Source organism: Abrus precatorius, unplaced genomic scaffold (assembly GCF_003935025.1).
Source record: "Abrus precatorius isolate BTA unplaced genomic scaffold, Abrus_2018 Scaffold8, whole genome shotgun sequence".
NCBI lineage: Eukaryota > Viridiplantae > Streptophyta > Magnoliopsida > Fabales > Fabaceae > Abrus > Abrus precatorius.
This window is the reverse complement of record NW_020874428.1, coordinates 27,783,266-27,806,260: the sequence shown is the minus strand read 5'-3', so window position 1 is coordinate 27,806,260 and position 22,995 is coordinate 27,783,266. Positions and strand designations below refer to the sequence as shown.

The following is a 22,995-nucleotide window of genomic DNA, read 5'->3' as shown; positions in this document are numbered from 1 at the left end:
AATATTTAATTTTTTAAAATTTAATCATTAAATATTTAATTTTAACTATTAGGGTTGTGTTAAAATATTGTATATCAATAAAAAAAATTAACTAAATTATCCTTTATAAAATTTGAAATATATATATATATATATATATATATATATATATAAATAAAATTTTCTTATATTGGTGTAAGTCTAAAAATTCTTACACTAAATTTAAATTTTTTATTTAATTTATATGGTTATAATTTATTACTTCACTAATCGATATAAATTTAATAAAAAATTTAATTTAAGTGTAAGAATTTTTAAATTTATACTTATATAAGAAGATTATTTCTATGTGTATATATATATTTTTGTAAACTTTGAAAAGTGAAATAAAAACTTGCATTTTAATATATTTGAACAAAATTACGTCGTATCATCCTAAAAAAATAGAGGAATTGAAAATTCAAGGGAGTACAACTTCAAGCTTGTAAAAGTTTAATTATTACATTCGGTAGTTCTTCAATTTGGTACGCGCAGAGCTGAAATTTCAACTTTCAAATCTTAAACAGTGTCAAACACATAATAAAAATAAATTTGATTTTAAAATTTGCATGAGTTTAATTGACCCCATTGAATTGAAAAAAGAAAGAAAAGAAATTAAGATTTGGCCCATTGAAAAGAAATGCGTTTGTTACTTTGTGAAAACATAATTGGATATAAAATTTGTTCATATTATGACTTTAACCCTCTGCCCTTACTCGCTTTATTATCTTTTTATATGATTAAAAATGTTAGTTGACTGACTTCGAGTCTTCTCCCAACAGCACAACTCAGGTAATATTGATTAATTAAGAAATTACAAATAACATATTTTATTAGAAATTGCACTAACAATCATATGTATTTTCAATAAAAAAAATTATATTTTTGATTTATCAAATATTTATTTTAATTTTATATAAATAAATAAAATCAAATTTAACCATTAATATATAAGATTAGACAGTAATTTTTTTTTCTAAACTGAGACTCAAATTTAAAATCAGAGATTTGCATAATTAACAATTTAAGGACAGACATTAAGAAAGTTCTTATTTCTCCCTACATGATTTATATAATATATAATCTGTGAGAGGCACTTTCTATGTAACTACAACAATACTTAATGATTGAGAATATCCCTCTATATATACATCCCTTTCCCCATAAACCTTGTGATGAAGGTGTAGACACAAGGCATGGATGAGTTCATGAATCCTTACTCCGAAGTTCACAATCAGTTACTATCCCACAATTCCAAGAGAATAATGAAGTTCCTTCTTAAATGTTCTCTGTTCTGTGCTTTGTTTTCTGTACTACTTCCTTTACACCTTCACTCCTTGAAACCATTCCTCATGCAATTCTATAGCTACACCGTCGTCGACAAGACCTACATCTTCCTTCTCTGCAATGGCCTTTTGCTTTTAATAGCCATGTCTTCTTCACCACCAACCACTCATCAAACCATACAACGTCCCATTCCCATTCACATAGAGAAAAGTACCCAGTTAGAATTCAACGTATCATGCATTGAAGCACCGGTTGCTGCTGAAAACGTTGATGAAACTGAGTCCCCACAAGAAGAAGAAAAGGTTTTGACGATTGCTGAACAAGAGAATGCGGTCTCAGATACGCAAGAAGAAGATAAAGAGGAGAGAAACGCCCTTGTGAAAATTGATGAACATGAGCACAGTGCGGATGACACTGAAGAGTTAAACAAGAAATGTGAAGATTTCATTAAAAGGATGAAAGCATCGTTTTCTGAGCCAAGAGCTGATTACAGTTTTTATTATAATAATCAGAAATCGCTGGTGGTTGTTAATTAAGTAATTGGGCATCTCAGAGTTTCGCTTTTTTTCACTCCCTTTTTTCTCTCAACATTTTCTTTCTTTTCCGCTTAACTAATAGGGTGTCTTAGTTATACAAGTTTTTGGTTCTTGAAGCCACCAAGATTTTTGCTTGTAGGAATTAAATCCCTGTCTAAATAATTCTCTCAGACTATGTTCTGTTCTCTGTTCCAATGGAAAGATTAAGCTTGGTCTAATCTATTAAGTGCAGATCGTCGTTCATATCTTTGATGTTTCTTCTCATCTAATTAAACTTGAAAAAGTTTACAAGTTCAACTTGTGCCCAGTATAAGCTTTGATCTGAAATTAAGCAGCAACGTCAAAGAAAACATTCTAAAGAAGGATGTTAACTTGATCATTTGAGTTCAAGCTAGCTTCGTTAGTGAATAAAATTGACTCGTTGAGACTATTTATTTCAATGAGTTAAATTAAAAAGGTTAGACATAAATTGTTCAAAAATATGTTATTTAAATTCATCTTACTTTGCGTATTATTATTTTTAATTAAATTTATTCTTTAACATTTTTAAATCCATCTATTTAATACACACATACGCGTACAAAAGAGATTGCTTGTTCTCACAGATTTTCAATGTAAAATTTATAAAATAAAATATAACTTTATTTATATTAGTAGCGAATGTTGTCAAGTATTTAATGAGCAACTTTTAATAATATTTAAATAATTAAATCACAAATAAACTTATAAATATCAAAGTTGTTATGTTTCTATGAGTTGTTATAGGCTCCTAAGGAGAAATTAGAGGCCATGTAAAAGATAATTTTGCAATTGCACGTGGAAAAGCTACTTTTCGAGAGGTCAGGAAAAATAATCATACACGAAAAGTTGTCCAAATATACAATCAATCCTTGAATAAAATGTCAAATATCTTTTAACTTTTGATTATCTCTGGAAATTCAAACACACAAGCAAATCCTTGTTACTTCATTTTCATATATAAGAAAGAAAGGTAAAAAAGATTAGAATTGTATGCAGTTTTAGCAGAAACTCTAATCTACAAATTAAATTCGCTTAAACGAAGATAATTGTAAAGAATTTTACCAAAACGTGAAAGAGGATCCGAATCTAAGTAAGAAAGGGCACATCGAATTGTGCTAACGTGTTGTTGGATTAAGATCATCTACAGTTTCGAAAACGACTGGATGAGATTTCTTTTAATTTTAATATTTAGTAACTTCAACCTATAAAGCAGAGCAAATTTTGAATGAATGGTGTAAAGTATTGGGTGGAGTTCTTTTCCAAGCTACAGAAGGTTCATAACTCAAGAGTGACATATTTTAATGTCTGATAGATACTCGTCGGATCAGGATTCCCTCGTGTTCAGACCTGAACATGAGGCTCATATTAGTGTATTTTTACACTTTTGCTTAATACACTAACATGAGCTTCATGTAATATGTGAAAATCCTTTTTCATATTCGTTGCACATAAATAAAAAATTTGTTATAGCACTATATTTGAAAAGAAAAATGATAACAACAGAATTCATTTAATATATTTTATATTTGTTAAATTCTTTGTGACTTGAAGCGAGTCTCATATTTATCCAATATTAAATAATACTTGTGTGCATGGAAACGATGTGTTTACAAGCAGTGAAGAAATAGAAAAACGCATGAATAAGCGTGTGCTCAATTCAATTTATTTTTGAAGGAATTGACTATGAAGGTGCAGTGAGGAAGGGGCCCAGGTAGCTTCCTTTGTTGAACATCAATCTTGGGAAGTTGAAGAGTGGAAAGGGTCATTTTTGTTCTTAAAGAAAAAACCTAGCAATTGTTTTACTTGACCTGGGTCAAGGACTTTCTAAGAAAGCCAACAAAATCGAAACTGACAGAGGGAACTCATTTTCCACAGGAATAAAGTAAATTTTAAGAAAGTGGGGTTACTCTTGTCCTTCGTTGATAACAACGCGTACCAGTGAATCCAATTAGAGCCATATGCACTGTGCAGATCAATCAACCTCAAGAAGCTATTGTTTTGAAACTCATACTTTTCCAAGACACGGGGATAACATCCAATATCAACTACCATATTCAGATTTTGATCCTCTAGTTTAGTAATAATTACATCGAATAGAATAAGTATACTATTTATTCAATATAATTACTGAAATTTATAATTATTAATAATAAATGTCTAATTTTAGATAACTTACCTACAATTTGTACCTGTAAATGTTTAAATTTCACGAAATTTAATGCCCTTGATCATGAAAATATAAATCCGATTTCACTTATTAAGTTCCTCTTCAGTGTGTTTTTTGCAAAGCTCCAGAGTGTGGTTAAAAGGGTACTACCCCTTTAAGGAACAGGGGCACACGTCAAAATGAACACAACTCAGAAAAACAAGAAAATTCAGCAATAAGGGAAAAAAAATAATGATAAAGAGGATATTGGGGGCTGCTCCACGCGGCAACAATGTCCCATCTATAATCTGTTATTCCTTTCTCTCCAATTGCACTCTGGACTACTGCATCTATCCAAATCTCATTTTCTGGAATTCTTAAATTTTCTATCTAAACACAACTAAGGTAAATCACTAATTTCCGCAACTAAGACATGGTCATGAGTTCAAAAAAATGTCTCATTTTTCTCTCTTTTCTTCACCATTACAAGCGAATTAACATCACTATTCCAGATTGTAACACCAAAGAATCTCCTCTCCATAATTATTCAGCACCAGTCACCAATAATCCCCACAAGAACATTTGCCACCATAAAAATGGTGAAATCTATTTGAATCTCGTAAAATTATCTGTCGATTGACAATCTTTGATATGTATTTGAAAGCAGTGTGACAGTCACCACAAACCCGAAGGTTCTTCATTATCCTAATTGGGAGCTCGGATTTGCGAGTGAGAACAAAAGCAACAGCCAGCTTTTCACTATGATAGCTTAGGAGCTCTTCTTTGTTTTCAAGCTCAAGATCATAGAGTGCATAATTGGTTTCAGGCACATATCCAGCATCCCTCATTTTGTTCATTATCTCCTTGAGCATGTCATAGATTTTTACTTTCTCCGGGTGCGTTTGATCTCCAGCCACAAACACATGAACTCCATCCTTCATGGTCACCCAACTACACCCTGCTTCCTTCTTCACTTCTGCATTCCTCATTGCCAACCTAGCCTGTGCCACATCTTCCCACTTCCCACCAGCAGCATGCATGTTAGACAGAAGCACATAGTTCACAGCGTTCTGTGGCTCTAACTCAATAAGCATCTTCGCAGCCTTCCGTCCTAGCTCTGTATTACGGCCATTTGATCGACAACATGCTCCTAAAACTGTTCTCCAAATAAGTACATTAGGATCCATTGGCATTGTTTTGATAAAGTCCTCAATCTTATTAACATCACCTGCTCTTCCAAGGAGGTCTACCATACAAGAGAAGTGTTCTATTCGAGGAGCTAAGCCATATACTTCACTCATTGATTTGAATTGCTTAAATCCTTCATCAACTAATCCTACATGACTACAGGCTGATAGGACCCCAACGAAGGTGACATGATCTGGTGATTGGCCATGCTGTTTCATTTGAGTAAAAAGTTTTCGAGCTTTTCGTCCCTGTCCGTGGCGTGCAAAACCTGAAATCATTGAATTCCAAGAATATATGTTCCTCACAGGCATCAAATCGAAGAATCTTGAAGCATAATCTATCCTTCCGCATTTTGCATACATGTCAACTAGTGCACTACCAACAACAACATCAGATTCTAGACCAGCTCTTATAGAACATGCATGGACTTCCATACCACGCTCTAATGTTGCAACTGAAGCACAGGCACTAAGTAGGGTGGCAAGTGTGAAACCATCCAATCTATGGCCCCTTTGCATCATAAGCCATACCAAATCTATGGCCTTGTGCAGGATGCCATTGTGTATATATCCAGAAATCATTGAATTCCAGCTGACTTCATCCCTTCGTTCAGACATTCTAGAAAAGATAATCTCACAGTCCTCCATCTGCTCACACTTTCCATAGAAAGCTAGAAGTGCATTCTCAATAGCATTGTCAGGAGCAATGGAGTATTTTAAGATTAAAGCATGAATTTGACGACCTAGTTCGAGAAGAGAAAGAGAAGAAACTGCTGGTAAAATATTTATAAATGTCACTCTGTTAAGTTTCCATCCAGCTTGCATCATCTGGAGGAAATATTTTATAGCCTGTAAAACTGATGCCTCTGAAGTTGCTAGTGCACCAATAAAACAATTCAAAGAAACTTGATCATACTCTGGCATAAGAAAGAAAACTTTATGACATTCATCCATATAATCAGTTTCAGCGTATAATGTTAGAAGAGCATTTGAAACTGAAACATCCAAATCAAGCCCCCATTTGATCCCTTCACAGTGTATTTGTCGTCCTAACATGATCCAACCCAAACTTGCACATGAACTCAAAGTACTAATAACTGAGAAATTTGAGGGTACCATTCCATTTCTTCTCATTGTATGGAAACAGGCAACTGCTTCCTCAAACCGCTCATTGTGGTCCAGGCCAGAGATCATGGAGTTCCATGAGACAATATCTTTACTGGGCATGAGTTTAAAAATTGACCGAGCATTATCAATGGCATCACATTTTGCGTACATATTGACAAGCGCATTTCCTATTGAAATCCAGACATTAATCAAAGCATTGCGAATCAGATAAGCATGAATCTCTTGACCCTTTCTCTTCCCTTCCTTTAAATTTGAAAATTCAGTAAAAGCACTTAAAAGAACCACATAAGAGTCTGCATTTATTTCAACGAAATCTTTCATTTCCTTGAATATCTTAACTACTTCTTCACCCTGGTGCTGCCTTGTCAATCCAACAATTAACCCATTCATAGTCACTGCATTACGATCACACATCTGCTCAAAAATCGTTTTAGCAGGTTCTATCAAACCAAACTTCGCAAACCCACTGACCAATGCACTACCAACATACAAACCTTGTAAGAAGCCAGATTTTTCAATCCTAGCCAGCATCTGCTTAAGCAAAGTCAGTCCATAGTCAACCAGAGAGCATGCAACCGTTACTAAGCTACAGAAGGTATATTCATTAGGCCTGCAGGTAAGTTGTGAATCCCTTTGCATGCTTGAAAATAGCTTAAAAGAAGAAATTGCATCTCCTCTACGACAATAAGTCGAAATGATAGAATTCCAGGATGCAGAATTCTTAATTTTTATTTCATCAAAAACATGACGAGCATCATCAGTGGAAGCTGAGCAATGTGAATACATGGACATGAGCACATTAGACAACACCATGTCCGAAGCATATGGAGATTTGGAAAGTAAGCCATGAATCTCCATCCCAAGTTTAAGCTTAGTTGGACCATGCTCTTGGCATGCTCGAAGAGCACTACCAATAGCATAGTGGTTTGGTGAGAGACCAGCTGAAATGATTCCTTTGAATAAAATACATGCCTCATCAGGCATGCAATTTTGTACAAACCCTGAAATCAAACAAGCCCAAGAAACGAGGTTCTTTTGAGGCATTTCATCAAACAGCTTCTGGGCGGAATCCAATTTGCCAACTCTGACATAAATATCAATAAGAGTATTACACCAGAAAACATCATATGTAAACCCACTTTTGTAGACCTGCAAATGAAGCTGATGGGCATCTTCCAAGCAACAAGAATTTTTAAACTGATGATATTCCAAATTCAAAAGTGGAAATTTGAGGTTGTAATGATGCAGCAACTGCTCTGACAAAGCTAATTGGGCAGAAAGAGCATGAGTTGAATTGTGTAACAATCGCCTGAAGCAGAACATCATGCTTTTCGCAACCCTACCGATGCATGATTTTACTGTTAATGACAAGATGCTAGTTCACATAAAGTTTCAAGCTTGCTGCCATTGCAATCTCATGCATTTTTTCAAAAGTCTGATATTCAAGTCTGTTTAAAAATTGATGGGCTAAATGCTATAATCTCGAGCAAATAAGAGGTAGAAGGACACCCGTAATTTCAATTTAGTGTTCAAGTAAATAGGTATTATAACAAGGTAATAAGATGCGAAATGAGCTCATACTCCATGACGCAGAGTACATCATTTATATATAAGCTAAATACATGTGAGTTGTGGAATGAATTCTATCAAATATTCTAAAATTATTAAGCAATGGATGTGTCGAATGTGAGTTGTGATTGATAATGGAATGGGCTATTTTTTGGTTCTTGAGGATTTTTTCTTAAGGGATTAACAAAATAAACTACAGTTAATACAAACAAGTATATTGCATGTTTGCATCTACATTTATAAATATAAGTGAAATATAAATATAAATTTTAAAATATTTTTTATCAATAAAAATATAATTTTAATAATAATTTAAAAATATTAATTATATTTAAGATTAATGGAAGATATTTAAGTATTGAATAAAAAAATTGATTTTGAATAAAATCCATACAACATATATATAAAGAATTACATAACAAAAGAAGTATAAAAATTATCAAATTTTAAAGTAAAAACATAATAATATAAAAAAAAAAAGAAAAAAAAGAAATGGCTGCATGGATGCCAGGTCATTAGTTAGAGAGATAAGGGTAGGGTCCACAACAGTATCCAAGCCGAGAGAGAAGTGAGAAGACATATCATATATATGTGATGGATAAGATCATAGGATTGGAGATGGCATGACATAGAAGCACAGAAAGAAACAATCAAGAAATGGCTACCAAACTCACTCTTTCTTCTCCCCTTCCATTCAAAACTTCATTTTTACCAAAATCGCCATTACTTTCTCCACCTTCATACTCCCCCACAGCCAATGTTCTTGCTGTCAAGGTTCATGCCAAACTAGGTAACTCACCTCCCTTTCTTTCAGTTTTATCACATCCTGTTTCTCATTCTGTTGAATTAAATGAATCACTTTATGATACCCTATTAGGTGGTGGAGATGATGAACAAGTCAAGAAAGGAGGCAAGAGGAAGTTCATAACCAGAGATGAAGAACCACAACAGTAACAATTCCCGGTTTTCCCTTCATGATTTTTTTCCCATTTCCTAAATTTTCTAGCATATGTTTCCAACAAATGTTTTTGTTTGTGGTGTGGGCCAGGTATTGGCAGACAGCTGGAGAAAGGGAAGGAGAGAATCCCATGAAGACCCCTCTTCCTTACATCATCATATTTGGTATGTCAACTCCTTTTGTAATCTTGGCCATTGCTTTTGCAAATGGTTGGATTAAGGTACCTGTTCGATGAGACCCTGGACAATACTTCATTGTCTACTCGTCTTCTCATGTTAATTCTCACCAATTTTAAGCACTTTAGTTCTCAAACTCTAGCAGATATTTTCTTTACCTCTTCACATATGTATTATTATGTCATGAATCACTTTAGTGAACAAGAGTTCAGTCCAATCAATATTTGAGAAAGCAACTTGAGAGTGGCAGTTTGATGATCCTTCTACTTACATTAAAGTTGGTTTTTTTGTTCTTTTTCTTTTTCTTTTGGATAAATACGCTGCTTGTTGTTTCAAGAATTGCATGTGATCAATTCAGAACAGTTATAAAGACCTAACACAGAAACTGCTAGTATGAGATGGTTGGTAACCCGAGTGGTATATGGAAAATTAATAAGTAATTAGAGATTTTTATTTTTCTGTTCCTTGAGGATAAAACAGGCAAAAGAAAAAGGAAAGCAATTTAGATTGTTGGTATACTATAGATTACTGTTTTTATTTTTTATTTTTTATTTTTAAATTTTTTTGTGTGTACAATAAGGGTATCCCTAAGGGAGTTAGAGATTAATTTCTTCGAAGAAGCGATGTACATTTCTTTTTATTTAGGACAAAATACGGTTGACATCTCTATCATACCTGCAATATTCAGACCTATAATTGAACCGTTGTAATCACTAATTAGGGATGACATTCAACACTGATCAGTCTGTTATTTTTATACATAGAAATTTGAGCAAGTGAAATTAAAGAAATGAAATATGGTCTGTGGAATTTCAACCAATTAGGAAAAAAGTTAGTCTAAATCTTGCCACATATGTAGGTGTATACTCATATTACAGTTGTGTCATGGATAGCATGTACACAAGTGTCAAATTTAGCTAACGTGAAGGGTTGAGAGGAGTAGCCATTTCACTTGTGTATATGTGCCTTATTTTAACAGCATCAAATGGCTTTTACTGTATGTTCAACCATCTGAATTACCCATGATAATTATCTGAGAGCACAAGAAGGGAAAAGGGGATGCAAGGTCATATTTCGTCGGTGTCAGCCATTATATGATACAGAGTAACCGTTGAATCTTCATCAAAGCATGTGGAGAAATCATATTCAATTCCCCAAGCATAAGACCTTGAAAGCAGGACAACCACTAAGAATACGAATTGTATATATTGACCGCCATAATAAATAATATTCCCTCAAGTTGTTTATATGGAAAGCAATTTTTCATTTTACCTATTCCAATCGATTTTCTACACATTAGATTAATAACCTTAACAAATGTTCTCATAAAGACCACTTAAACGAGGCAACTTCAATAGCAGTCAAAAATTATAATGCTTCATCATCTTTCCCTGCGCAGGGACTTGTACAATACCATAGTAACATATTTATGTTGAAACTTATGAGTTGATCGCAGTGCCACAAATTGACCCCTATCAGTTTTGAATATGTATAGATGATTCAGTTGTGTGGGCCTAGGAACAGGACGAGTATCGCTTGTTGAAGGCTCATGTTCTAGTGCAACTGGTAGTTGTGGTGGTAATTCTGGTGGGGGCTTACTGAACTCATCTTCATTTAAGAATGTGTTATCATAACTTGAAGGTGGTGATGGAGGATCATCAAAATCAGATAACCTTCCAAGTGTTTCTGGGATATAATCCTGCAATGGTGTTAGTAAAGAAACTAGGTGAGGCTCTCTTAGAGAAACAAAAAGAAATGATGTCTAAATGCTACTTACTAAGCATACAGAAAAGGACATAACAAAAGTGAAAATGCATGTCGTTTCAGCAAATGTATCAGATTTTGAACATATTAAATAACTAAATAAGCATATATAGATGAATTGTAAGAGTAGAAGGGATTATAAGTTATGACCATATTTTGGGATGTTAATTCGCTCAATACACTTGAATCAGAGGAATAAATGCTAATGTGTAAACAAACATTTCTAACAATGGATACAAGACTAGTGAAAGCAATTAAACTAGCAGAAGTTACAATAAAAGACTCTCGACTTACCGAGTATTCAAGTTCAATCCATCGTTGCAGTTAGTTAGTTAGGGGATAGACCATTATTTAAGAGGAAGAAATTGATGGACTAGGTATATTCCAATCACCATTCATAAACATAATCATCTTACGGCTTGAATTTTAAATTTTTTTCAAGGTTAAAACCCACTCTGCTGAACTCTTATGCAACAGAACATCTAATTATATTTCATTTCAATAATTGAAGAATATGAACTTTCAACATACGATTGTCTTGGATTGATCATTATACAGTTTCAATAAAATAAATTATTTATAATTTTATCTATTTTTTTTCTAAAAGCAAAAATCAAATTCCATACATATGAATGAATGATATAAATTTGGACAGTAATCAAATTCCTTTGTTCTAGAAGTTTTGTATGTGGTACAATAGTTTCCTCACCAGGCAACAAATTTTGACAAAAACGAGTAATGGATTTGGTATAAGCAAACATGTTATCTGAAGTTACCTGCAAATCCAATATATTGTAGGCATAACCTGTATCATCAGAAGCCGTTGGAAACTCTGGAGCATGTGTCAAATATCCATCTACAATGAAGCGGTAATGATAGATACCTATCGGGAGTGTTTTAACAATGACAGAATTTTGACCTACTCTCTGCAAGGCCTCTCTGACAGCACAAGTCAAAATTTTATCTTATAATATATAATGATGCAAAAGCAAGAACTATAGTTGAAATTTATAAATATAGATGCTTACGTGGTCTTCCAGTTGTCCCATGATCCTGCAATAGCAACATTTGTACCTGCATGATTCCATGTGATCCTTACACGTTTCAACTTTTCATGAATCACAGATTCTACGTATCCATCTACCGCTCCAGGTCTTTGCATGGCAACCCCAGGAACCTTGCAAACAGGCATTTGAAATTTGGTGTTTCAACCAAAAAGTTCATTATGTTGTGCCCCTCAAGATATTTATTGTCACTGGCTTCATTCAGTGGTACTCTTAAATTGTATGCTCTTCATTAGATTATAAACATTAAAGCCTATTTTAATTGCATGCATATTTTTTTTTTATTATCTGAGAGTGAACTAATATATGTTGCCATAGCATGCATGTAAAAGTCTCAAGATAATTAATTTCTTCGATTAGTAAATCTCACAAGTTCCTATAAAACCAGCAGTTTTTCACATATGAATGTTACTAAACACAAGTAGTATTCAAAAGAATGAATTCACCTTAAATTTATATTGCTTGAAATATTACTCTAATCCTTGCCCTATTAGCCAAAATCAGGCTTTGATCGTACCATTTCACAAGTCACTATTAAACGGTACAAGCAGTCTAGAGAAGCATCCTATCCATAGGATCGATGCTTAATTGTCGCTGCTTTAATCAAATTTCTTTCTTTCCCCTCTTAAAACTAAAACCCATCATATACCATACATGGATACACCGTGTAAAGCTGTAACATTAAACATGACCATTCCTATTTAGAGATTCCTTAAAAACACGCCTATGTAGGCATTTAACATCAACAGGTTTAATCCTTTCTTGGAACTACATACGGCAGGAGTATCCATAATTTGTCCTCAAACTTAAACGTTGCATGTTTAGAGGAAGTTCCTTGTCATAGTTATTCAACGCAAAAAAGGAGAAGAAAACCATAATTTTTCTTGAATAAAGGGAATTAAAAAGGGATCATCTTTGATCTAACTCTGACCTGGTGTTGTATGAGCAAGGGAGGTGGTGGTTCATACGGCCGAGGGCCATGCCCATATGGAGCTAACTGAATCAACGGATCTGTAATTCCATTGGTATTAACGGTATTGTGAGGAAGCAGTTCATGTGGCAGAAAATTGATGTCTTGTTCATACTCTTCAACCTTTTTAACTCCAGAAGTCCCTTCACCATCCTTTCCTTTGCTGTTACTTCCCATCACTGAAAGTAGAAGAAACCCAGATTTTGATGGTAATCAACACTATCCTCAGAATCAAAACACCATACACAGAAAGAGAGAAGGGTAGATATCCATGCTCAGCTGCGAGACAGCACGAATCCATTAGATAGAGAAGAAAGAATAAGAAAGCAATCTGGCATACCCATTTCTGTACATAAATAGAACAAACCCTTGAAAGCAAACCAGGAATTGACTGAAGGTAGCAGAGTGGCATTGTTATAGAATAGTTTTTTTATCTTTTTAAATATTTGATGAACCTCTCTCTCTCTCTCTCTCTCTTTCTCTGAGGATGTCACTTTTCTCTTCCTTAAAGCAACTGAACAAATATACAGGGTTCTATTCTCCAATGAGTTTGGAAGATTCCACTGTGGACTAATAATTATGACTCCAATTTAAAAGAGAATGTTTCCCTGTTATCAAGAACAACCAAACACTGTCTAATGAAGCTGTGCATACTTTTGGCACAGTTCTTGTCCTTGTGCTGGTGGCTGGTGTGGTTTATTAGATCAAACTATTTTCGGTTAGTAAAAAAATCAAATACTAAAGAAAACTGGTTTAGTATCGTAATGGATTACATCAACTAAACGAACTAGTTTTCAGCGTAATGGAGTTAAAGTCAAAAGTTAGTAGAAAAGCGAAAGAATGTGTGAAAAGAAAAGGTTCGAAATTACTACTTATTATTTAACTTAGCTCATAAAATAGCATTGTGCGTTGAGTCTACACAGGAAAGCATGAGTTGTTGGATTAGATTTGACATGTTAACTTTGTCTTTTTCTATTTTGTTTGCAGTTTCTTGTCTTGCATGATAAAGTTCCATAATTTCAATACTAAATGCACTCCTTTTGCCAATAACAAGACTATTGCAAATCAACAACCCATGACGTGAACAAAATATTTGGAGGAAAAAAGGTTGCTCATAGAGTTCAACTTTGATGGTTTGATCATATGAAAAAAAAAATATTGGGGCTGCTCTTGAAATTTTGCAGGATCCATTATTATTTATGACAATATGATACTTACCCAATAGTTAATTTAGTGTAATATTTCAAAATTCCTTATGAAGCATAAAATTTTTTTGTTGCAAATAATGGAGAAAGGGATAGGTGCCTCTGAGCCAAACACCGTATTTCGTATTCATGCTTCTGTGCTGTGATTTGTATTTTAAATTACAGGTAATGACTGATAAGCTATTTTATATTACATAGTACATTGTATCAGATAAACAATACACAAAAAGAAGTACCAATATTGGGTTCACTAGGCTCGTGTTATCGAATTCAACGACGGTTTTATCTTTTTCTTATGCGTGTGCTCCCTTCAAACCAACAAGAAGTTGCGCCATCTGGTGGTGACAAAATCCCTTTTGGCAGATTATAACTTTGTATTTCAGTACTCTTTTCGTAGGGGAATTTACAATACATTTAGTTAAGAGGGTACCTATCAGTTGGCCAAATTTATTGTTTAAATCATTAACACATAATATTGTATACTATTATTTTTTATCTTTATTATATTTTTCACTTTTTTTATATATATATTTATAAAAATACACTCCAATTATAAAAGAAATATTTAAAATATCCCCCACCAGTAATATACATTACATTTTCCAATTAATATATATTAAAGTCAGTTGAAGTCTCAAATGGAATATTTCATGTAGACCTATAGGGGGAAAAGAAAAACGTGTATAAAGTGAATGAGTAAATTAAATAAATTATATTTAATTTTAAGATTATTTAATGGTCAAAATCACGATGTATATTAAACTAAGGATTGTTAGACGACTCTTACTCGATGTAAGCAAACGCTCAATTTAAAGGGGCATTTTCTAATGTAAAAAAAAAAGCATTAAACCTAAGGTTTTTCATTTTTGTGTCCACCCTTCTCCTAATCTCGAATAGGGTCATTAACGTTGACACATCCTATAAAGTGTACATGCTAAGTGAAGAGGTGCCAAACCCAAATAAATTCTCCCTCGACCAAAAGCAGATACTTAAACGGATCTTTTCCAGCATATATATATATATGCTTTTGCAAATTTAAGATGCAACAATAACATCCCAAGATTCCAAAGTTGAAACAAGCATGTGAAAAGCTAAGTTAAAGTATCAATAGATTCTTCTTTAGGCCTTTTGATTCTATACAAGTAGCTTCTACCCTTCATCGATTCCACCCAACTTTACCTGTGTCTCTCATGGCAAAGTCCCCTAAGTATCTATCTTCGCATGTGGTTAGTTTTATATTTGTAAAAAGAGTCAGCATAATAGGTACTAGTTGAACATGTCTTAATCCACTAAAGCTTGTGAGAGCAAATTATGGAGGAAGTAGGCATCTCCTTTTAAGCATCCAATCAATAACAACAAACTCAAAGTAAAACATATGATCGCTTATTTAAATACTCTCACGCTTGCTAGGTGTCGACTAATCATTATACATAAAAACAATCTAATAATAGTGAGCATTATTTATGTTTCTTCAAATCTTAAAGAAAGAAATCAAAAAGAGGTGGAGATCAAGGAGAACATGAGGATCAGAGTACAATCAAACCCCTTTAAAAATTTGTTACTAGATACTCATATGCTACCATTGTTTGATGCATGAGGGACAATAATATGTTCTTTGGTTTTATTCAGACACCATTTCCTTCGTAAAGCTCTAATCAACTAGACATTCATTCATTTCCAGCATATATACGTCATCTAACCACTAAATAATTAATCTGCGACTACAGCTGGATTAATATTTCAACACTTGTTTTAATAAAATTAGGACCTTGGTAAATTTTGTGAAAGTTTATAAAAATCCTTTCTTAATCTTTATTATTTTCATGGAATTTCTCGCACCTATAAAAATTTAACATAAAAAAAGGTGTTTATCTTTGGTTGGGTAAATTTAAGAAGAGAAGGTGGGAGAAGTCAATTACGTGGGTCTCAAAATTTTGTCTCTTTGAAGAGAAAACGATATATATATATGTAATGAAAATTTTATTTATATATTCACATGCCCACTATTATATTATAAGGATACAATATTATTTAATACAATTACATTTTTCCTCGAATATTTCTTACCAACCGACCAAGATAAAAAAAAATGATCATCTTTCTTTACTTTACTTTTTAATTTCTTCTCATCTAACCTATTCTATTTTCTTTTTTATTTTTTTTATTCTTCTCAGATTTTCTTATCATGATACGATTGAAAAAAGATGTTTGTTAAAATTTTATAAATCTCATATAAATCTATTATCATTATTTGTTTATTAGCTTTTTCCCTTTTTCTTTTTTCTTTTTTTTTTTTTGGGGGGGGGGGTCAAATCTATTATCTTTCCGGTCAAAAAGTTTATGAATCTCATAAAAATTATTATCTCTTTTTTTTCCTCCTAAAAGGTTTGCTATAAGCCAATATAGGAAGAGATGGTGAAGTGGATTCAGAACATGAACTATTGGAACTATTTATTGGGTTTATAATGGTGCATCAACATGACCTGTGTTGTGTAAGGGAGATGTTTGCTCTTTAAGATGCCACATCAAATGAACCACCAAATTAAGGGATATTAGAGAAGAGTTATAATATATTTATTTCTCTCGGTAAAATAATATAGTTATATTCTATTCTATGGGGTTACTTGTATGGGTGGTGATGCAGATATAATAAGAAAAAGGAAAATACGCCAAACAATCGATCACTATCTTGCCTTATGGAATGAGCACCTTAAATAGCTGTCAGCTTCCTGGCAAAGTCATCAAAGTTTATTTTATTTTTATATTCCCTCTCTTTCCCTTCATTTCTTCATAAAATATTCAAAGGGCATTTCCATTGTAAAGAAATATGTCAGAGTGCGACTTCAAATAAAATATGGTTTCGCAATTTGCACTATAAGATGGCTCAAATATAAAGAAACACTGATTGAGATGGCTGAGACAACAAAATATGAAGTAACCATACGATGATCAAGCAAGTTGCAGACCAAAGATTGTTGTCCCATAGCTACCAAGGGTTGTTTTATTGTATACCATTATATAATTAATATTTTCTATTTTTTTTACGCTTTTTCTTATATTGTTTTACCTCTCTCTTTTTTCCCTTTCTCATTATATTATTTATTATAGCTTTCACACGAATTTTTTTCCCTTTCTCACACTTACTTTACATTTTGTGAAAAATAAAATTTAAGACAATCATTTATTGTTATTATTAACCCCCGTTCATATTAATCCTTATTGTTATTTTCCATTTTTCATATTTCGATGAAATAGTAACCTCTCAACCAATGATGAGCCGATTACTTCGAATTATCAGTCCATGTTCTAGTGAACCATGCAGAAAAAGATTAACACATAAACATCCAATTAATTGAGATACGTTTCCAGCAAATAATTATGAGCAGGAAGTGTGGAACTGTAGCTCCACATATTGTAGTCAATTTTTAAGCCACAAATTAATATTCAATAAGTAATTATTATTACATTTTAATTAATGAAATCATACTCAAATCCTTTGATTAGAGAGTTTTCTTTTGCTTTATAGAATTACATTCCACTCTGTCATTGAGTAGGCCCGCTGTGTTTGGGCGCTGTTGCCTGTCATTTGGGTTTGGGCTTTTTGTAGTTAGCCCATGCCTTTTGTCTTCTATGGTCTGGGCTTTCATCAATGCAGTTTCTTGGACCAAACGAAAAAGAGTCGTGTGGCTTGCTCATGATGCGACATACACATTTATATGTCTCACACATAACTTGGTACCTTCCCCTACATAGAAAGGTACCTCAATTCCGCATTAACTTTTCAGCTATCACCATACTAACTAAAAATAAAAAGGGTCTTCTTGTTGCCATAGATGAGAGCCACTTATGATCACATCTTTCAAAATCACCTGATTCAGTGGTTTTATTTTATTCCATGTTTACTTGATTCATAAGATTAACACGGAAACATTTGTGAATGAGTTTCCCCTCAAATATGTGGAAGTGGGATTTATACTAGATAAATTGCAATCAAATTAATAAACCTTGTAGTATGAATCCATTGAGTGGAAGAAAAGGCTAGTTGTATAGCTATTAACAAACCAACTTTACTTTTAGTTACTTCATTATAGAGCCATAGGCACTGTAAAAGTGATGAAATGCAAGTGATATAGTTGGCTTGTTTCAGTCTTCAATTGAAACTTTATTAAATCCTGACCACCCTACCTCTTTTGGCAGACCTTGTTGCAGTTAATTTTAACTTTGGTTATTTATCCTAAAACTAAAAACAAAGAAACGAATCAGATGTCCTTGAATAGCTTTTGGAACTTTCTTGAGTAAGACTCTGTTTTACTCCATTCTTAATTGTTCAACAACCTTACTTATTGAATATTGAGACAGTCCAAGTATTGGTTGCCCCCACAATAGTGCTATTTGATGCATTTTATTCCAAATTTGTTGGCTCGCCCTTTAATTATTGTAAAGATGAGAGTGACAACTATGTATCAACCAATGGAACACATTGTTTATTTATCTTTGAACAATTATGGATACCCTTTCACAAGCAAAAAATGCTCCAACCCGTTTATTGAAATATTCAGCCAAATTTGTCACAACTGGCAAAATATTTTGGTCTTTATAAATGATTTTGCCGCCAATAATAACTCGAACGTGTTCTCAAGAGGACTCAAGTCAATAATATTACGTAAATACATATACATATTAAATAGGGCCCTTAACATATCCTACATTTTTTAATTTTCAAATACATGTGTCATTAATTTAGTCATTAAACTGAAATTAGCATTAAAACAGCATTTACTCAAACAAAATAATATAAAATATCCTGTTATGAAGTATTTAAATACTATCAAAAATATTTTTATTGAAAAGTTATGTTAATATTCTTTCTTAAATATCTTAAATTGATAAATACATATGTGTGTGTGTTGGGGGGAGGGGGATTACAAATATTAATTTGTTTATTCTTATTCTACAATGGGGACATATAATTTATCAACATTTTTCTTGCTCTCTTGGTCCAGGCACTTGATGGTTGTGGGGAAAAGACGAAACTTAGTTAATCAATAATTCGTAGGCACAAGATAGAAAGGGAAAAAATTGAATGAAAGCTATTCTAATTTTTATTTAAATAAAATCGCTTAATATTTTATCACAAAAATATTAAAAAACAAAAAAAATAAACGATAATTTATTATTTAGTTTCACTCTATTTTATTTTACTTTATCTCATTTAATTTCTTTCAAGCTTTATTAAATATCTAAACACAGTTGTAGATTAGTTTGTAGTACGATAGCTTGTAGCCATTTTGGATTCACGTAAATAAAAAGAAAGGCATTTGGTTTGGTGTTTTTGATGAAGCAGGTAAATGTGGATGTATATTTTCATGACAAATAATAGCAATTGTTGGTTATCTAAAAATGAAAAGAAAATATATTATAATAATAATGGGAGAGTGGGGTCAAAGAGCGTCGGTGGGATGCCCAATTGGCCATCCACTGAAGAAGTGAAAGTGGCATCTTCTTCCCTTCTTTATATTCTCTCACTCCCCTAATTACAATCAATGTGGGACCCATCTCATACCTAATGCCAACCTGGCATCGTTTGGCAGCACACAAACATGCATCAAATTAATACACAAACACACACACACAGTATAGGAGTAGATATAGTTATAAACCCACACACCACTCTATTCTCCACTCTTCCTTGTCTTTCCCTATTCCTCCAAAATGAACCAAACACCACTCGTTCTGTCTCTCTTCCTCTTAGTTCTTTCTATCACTGCAAACGCTCACAACATTACTCGCATACTTGCCAAGCACCCTGGTTTCTCCACCTTCAACCACTACCTCACCGTCACCCACCTCGCCGCCGAGATAAACCGCCGCGAGACCATCACCGTCCTCGCCATCGACAATGCAGCCATGGCCACCCTCCTCGACAAACACCTCTCCATCCCCACTCTCAAAAATGTTCTCTCTCTCCACGTCTTGGTTGACTACTTCGGCGCCAGAAAGCTTCACCAAATCACCAAAGGCACCACCCTCGCTTCTTCCATGTTCCAGGCCACAGGCGCCGCCGCTGGCACCGCCGGTTACGTCAACATCACCAACCTCAAAGGTGGCAAAGTGGGGTTCGCAGCAGAAGACAACGACGGCCAACTCCATTCGTTCTACGTCAAATCCGTTCAAGAAATCCCATTCAACATCTCCGTTTTGCAGATTAGTGAAGCCTTGAGTTCTGCTGACGCAGAAGCACCAACCGCAGCACCAAGCGCCATAGACCTCATCTCTATCATGTCCAAACAAGGTTGCAAGGCCTTCGCAGACTTGTTGAGGGTTTCCAAAGCTCTTCCAACTTTTAAGGAAAACGTTGACGGCGGTTTAACCGTTTTCTGCCCCACCGACAGCGCCGTCAGCGGTTTCACTTCCAAGTACAAGAATCTCACCGACGCTCAGAAGGTGTCCTTGCTGTTATATCACGGCGTTCCCGTTTACCAGTCCATGCAAATGTTGAAGTCCAATAACGGGGTAATGAACACTTTGGCTACTGAAGGAGCTAACAAGTACGATTTCACGGTTCAAAATGATGGGGAAGATGTGATGCTGGAAACCAAAGTCGACACTGCAAGTATCGTTGGAACTTTGATAGATCAAGACCCTTTTGTAGCTTATAAGATAAGCAAGGTTTTGATGCCAAGAGAGTTATTTAAGGAGAGTGAAGCACCTGCTGAGTCACCAAAGGCATCGAAGAAGAGCACCAAGAAGGGAAAGGCAAATTCAGAGGCTGCAGATGCACCCGCAGATGGACCATCATCAGAAGCTGATGATCAAAAAGCTGCTGATGATAACAATGGGGTAAGTAGATTGCCCAATGGGCTCCGATTGGTGATGGTGTTGTTGAGTTTGGTTATGGGGCTTTTGGTTCTATGATTGCTTAGTTCCATAGCGTGAAGTGAAGACCCCACGCAGTGTCGGTATACAGTTATGGTCAACGCTCATGGGAAAGATTCTTTTCTTTTTCTTTATATTATTTGTGAATCAAATAAAACGGTGCCACCGACATGTTGGAGGCACTGTATTTTTTTTTCTTTTATAAAAATCTATTATAGGTTTTATATTTGTTATTTGTTTGTTTTCCAAATTATTTAATTTGCCTTTTTCTCAGTGTGGGTAGATCCAGTTTGTGCTAACTGCCAGCTGGGATGTGTGCATATAGACATTTTTCAATTAGATTTTTAATGCTTTTTGTGTTGTACCCGATTGTATGATGTGGAAACAACGTTCACGGCACACTGTGCATGGGATTCTACGATTTTGATATCAATATTCTCATGGTTTTTTATTGTCTTGCTGCTCTAGAAGTTGAAAACTGTTCACGTTACTCTCATTTTAATTTCCACCATCAATTTAATTCATGATAATCAATGTTCTTTGCAATAAATGAATACTTTTGTTTCTTAATGCAACATTGGCATAAGTTTTGAACTTGCAACAACTGCGTTCAAAATATTTAGCCCCCTTGTTAATATTTCAGTTGTAGTAACTTAAACTTACATTCAATGAAAATTATCACGGGGTAATATCTTTTGTCACTGTTAAATTTTCTACTATTTGAATCAAGGTTTGAAATTGCGAGGCCTCCGACCTTAACGGCAACATGCAGCGGCATCAGCTTTTGTCAGCTCTCGATTTTATATTATAATTTGGAACATCCTAATGCAATTATATATGACAACTAAAATTTAAACCTTTAATGAGGAGAAGACTTTTCATATCCAAAGCGAGAAATATTAGAGATAATAAGACTTAAAATGCTAAGCACAATTGAATAAAAGGAGATAAAGTCGACATGTTTGAATTGTAAACGAGTTTTAGAAAAGCTAAACATTGGATACTTGGACCAAGCTTATTTTCATACTTCTACTTTGGACAAATTTACATATATATATAGAAAAAAATGATAAATTATTTATATAAAGAAAAAATCATTACTGCTATTAACTCTGCAGGTCAGAGCATTACTAATAAGATTTCTTAGTTCATAGTACAGAAGACATGAAAACACTACTTGAATAGCCTAAGATTAGGAATGACAATGGGTAGGGTACTATAGTGCCCATCTCTATACCTGCGTTTTAAAAAAACACCCGTACCCGGCCCTTTGGATACCCGCATACCCATCTTGTACCTATTACCTACGTTTGTTTGAGAAAAAAAATATTTATAAAGAAAAATATGTTTATATAACTTCATATAAGTAGTATAATAATACAAAAAATTAATATGTAGTTGCCGAACAAAGTACAAACATAAATAAAAAATAAATATTCAAATATCATAAATGCTAAATGTATCTTAATATAATAATTTTCTAAACTAAAATTTTTAGAAACAATAAGCAAAACTAAACACATAAGTTATTTGTCAGTGATAACCCTATCTTGTGTGAGATTTGATCGATTGGCAATGTTAGAGTGACAACGAAATAAATCTACACAATAGTTGTCCCTTCGTGTGGGATGGTGACCTTTTATGACGGCATTGACAACTAACTTTAATGAATAACGTTTCATAGTTGTTAAGTTTTAATGAGACAGACATTGAGAATGAGAATAGAGTTAGAATAGAGAAATTCAATACTAACAATAGAAAGTGGATACATAATTTTTTTTTTAACTTTTGAATTTGAAATTGTAAGAAAAATAATAGATTTAATTAAAATATATATATATATATATATATATATATATATATATATTAATACTAGTATTTTTAACTCATATACTATACAAAAGTATTTTATCATAAATACAAATTTTTGAAAAATTATTTTAATAAATTAAATATTTATAATGTATATAAATTTTAAAAGAAAGAATTTGAATAAAAGATAAATGGCCACAATAAAATTTTATAATAAAGAAATATACGTGTATATTAAAAAAAATATACTTTTTATCTGAAAAAAAATTAACAATAAT

General features: G+C 33.4%; 5 protein-coding genes across 6 annotated transcripts; 3 read left to right on the top strand and 2 right to left on the bottom strand.

Annotated features, from left to right (window-relative positions):
- The first annotated feature begins 1,130 nt into the window (after window positions 1-1,130).
- On the top strand, window positions 1,131-2,050 carry LOC113848299. The gene has a single exon (XM_027477755.1). It carries the CDS (start codon window positions 1,215-1,217, stop codon window positions 1,839-1,841), a length of 627 nt encoding a protein of 208 aa, XP_027333556.1. The 5' UTR covers window positions 1,131-1,214; the 3' UTR covers window positions 1,842-2,050.
- Window positions 2,051-4,110: 2,060 nt separating this feature from the next.
- LOC113847552 (putative pentatricopeptide repeat-containing protein At5g09950) lies at window positions 4,111-8,095 on the bottom strand. The gene has a single exon (XM_027476733.1). It carries the CDS (start codon window positions 7,647-7,649, stop codon window positions 4,566-4,568), a length of 3,084 nt encoding a protein of 1,027 aa, XP_027332534.1. The 5' UTR covers window positions 7,650-8,095; the 3' UTR covers window positions 4,111-4,565.
- Window positions 8,096-8,510: 415 nt separating this feature from the next.
- Window positions 8,511-10,767, top strand: LOC113847216. Of its 2 annotated transcripts, XM_027476180.1 has the most exons (3): window positions 8,511-8,682; window positions 8,770-8,842; window positions 8,941-10,767. In XM_027476180.1, exons 1-3 carry the CDS (start codon window positions 8,550-8,552, stop codon window positions 9,083-9,085), a joined length of 351 nt encoding a protein of 116 aa, XP_027331981.1. In that variant the 5' UTR covers window positions 8,511-8,549; the 3' UTR covers window positions 9,086-10,767. The 2 variants fall into 2 exon arrangements, with proteins under 2 accessions (XP_027331981.1, XP_027331980.1); XM_027476179.1 differs by having other exon boundaries at window positions 8,511-8,842; window positions 8,941-9,350.
- On the bottom strand, window positions 10,354-13,281 carry LOC113847215 (SNF1-related protein kinase regulatory subunit beta-2-like). The gene is made up of 5 exons (XM_027476178.1): window positions 13,165-13,281; window positions 12,786-13,003; window positions 11,819-11,967; window positions 11,567-11,729; window positions 10,354-10,725 (listed from the first exon to the last, which is right to left on the bottom strand). Exons 1-5 carry the CDS (start codon window positions 13,166-13,168, stop codon window positions 10,408-10,410), a joined length of 852 nt encoding a protein of 283 aa, XP_027331979.1. The 5' UTR covers window positions 13,169-13,281; the 3' UTR covers window positions 10,354-10,407.
- Window positions 13,282-19,648: 6,367 nt separating this feature from the next.
- LOC113846265 (fasciclin-like arabinogalactan protein 2) lies at window positions 19,649-21,129 on the top strand. Its single transcript, XM_027474327.1, has one exon. The coding sequence runs from the start codon at window positions 19,742-19,744 to the stop codon at window positions 20,942-20,944; it is 1,203 nt and encodes a 400-aa protein (XP_027330128.1). The 5' UTR covers window positions 19,649-19,741; the 3' UTR covers window positions 20,945-21,129.
- The last annotated feature ends 1,866 nt before the right edge of the window (window positions 21,130-22,995 follow it).

Bases quoted from the DNA above. Each gene is read 5' to 3' on its own strand.
- LOC113848299 (XM_027477755.1), top strand. From the start codon at position 1,215: ATGGATGAGTTCATGAATCCTTACTCCGAAGTTCACAATCAGTTACTA.
- LOC113847552 (XM_027476733.1), bottom strand. From the start codon at position 7,649: ATGATGTTCTGCTTCAGGCGATTGTTACACAATTCAACTCATGCTCTT.
- LOC113847216 (XM_027476179.1), top strand. From the start codon at position 8,550: ATGGCTACCAAACTCACTCTTTCTTCTCCCCTTCCATTCAAAACTTCA. The intron at 8,843-8,940 runs GTAACAATTCCC...GGTGTGGGCCAG, and splicing joins AGAGATGAAGAACCACAACA to GTATTGGCAGACAGCTGGAG.
- LOC113847215 (XM_027476178.1), bottom strand. The intron at 11,730-11,818 runs GTAAGCATCTAT...TTGTGCTGTCAG, and splicing joins TGGGACAACTGGAAGACCAC to AGAGGCCTTGCAGAGAGTAG. The intron at 10,726-11,566 runs GTAACTTCAGAT...ACACCATTGCAG, and splicing joins ACAATATATTGGATTTGCAG to GATTATATCCCAGAAACACT.
- LOC113846265 (XM_027474327.1), top strand. From the start codon at position 19,742: ATGAACCAAACACCACTCGTTCTGTCTCTCTTCCTCTTAGTTCTTTCT.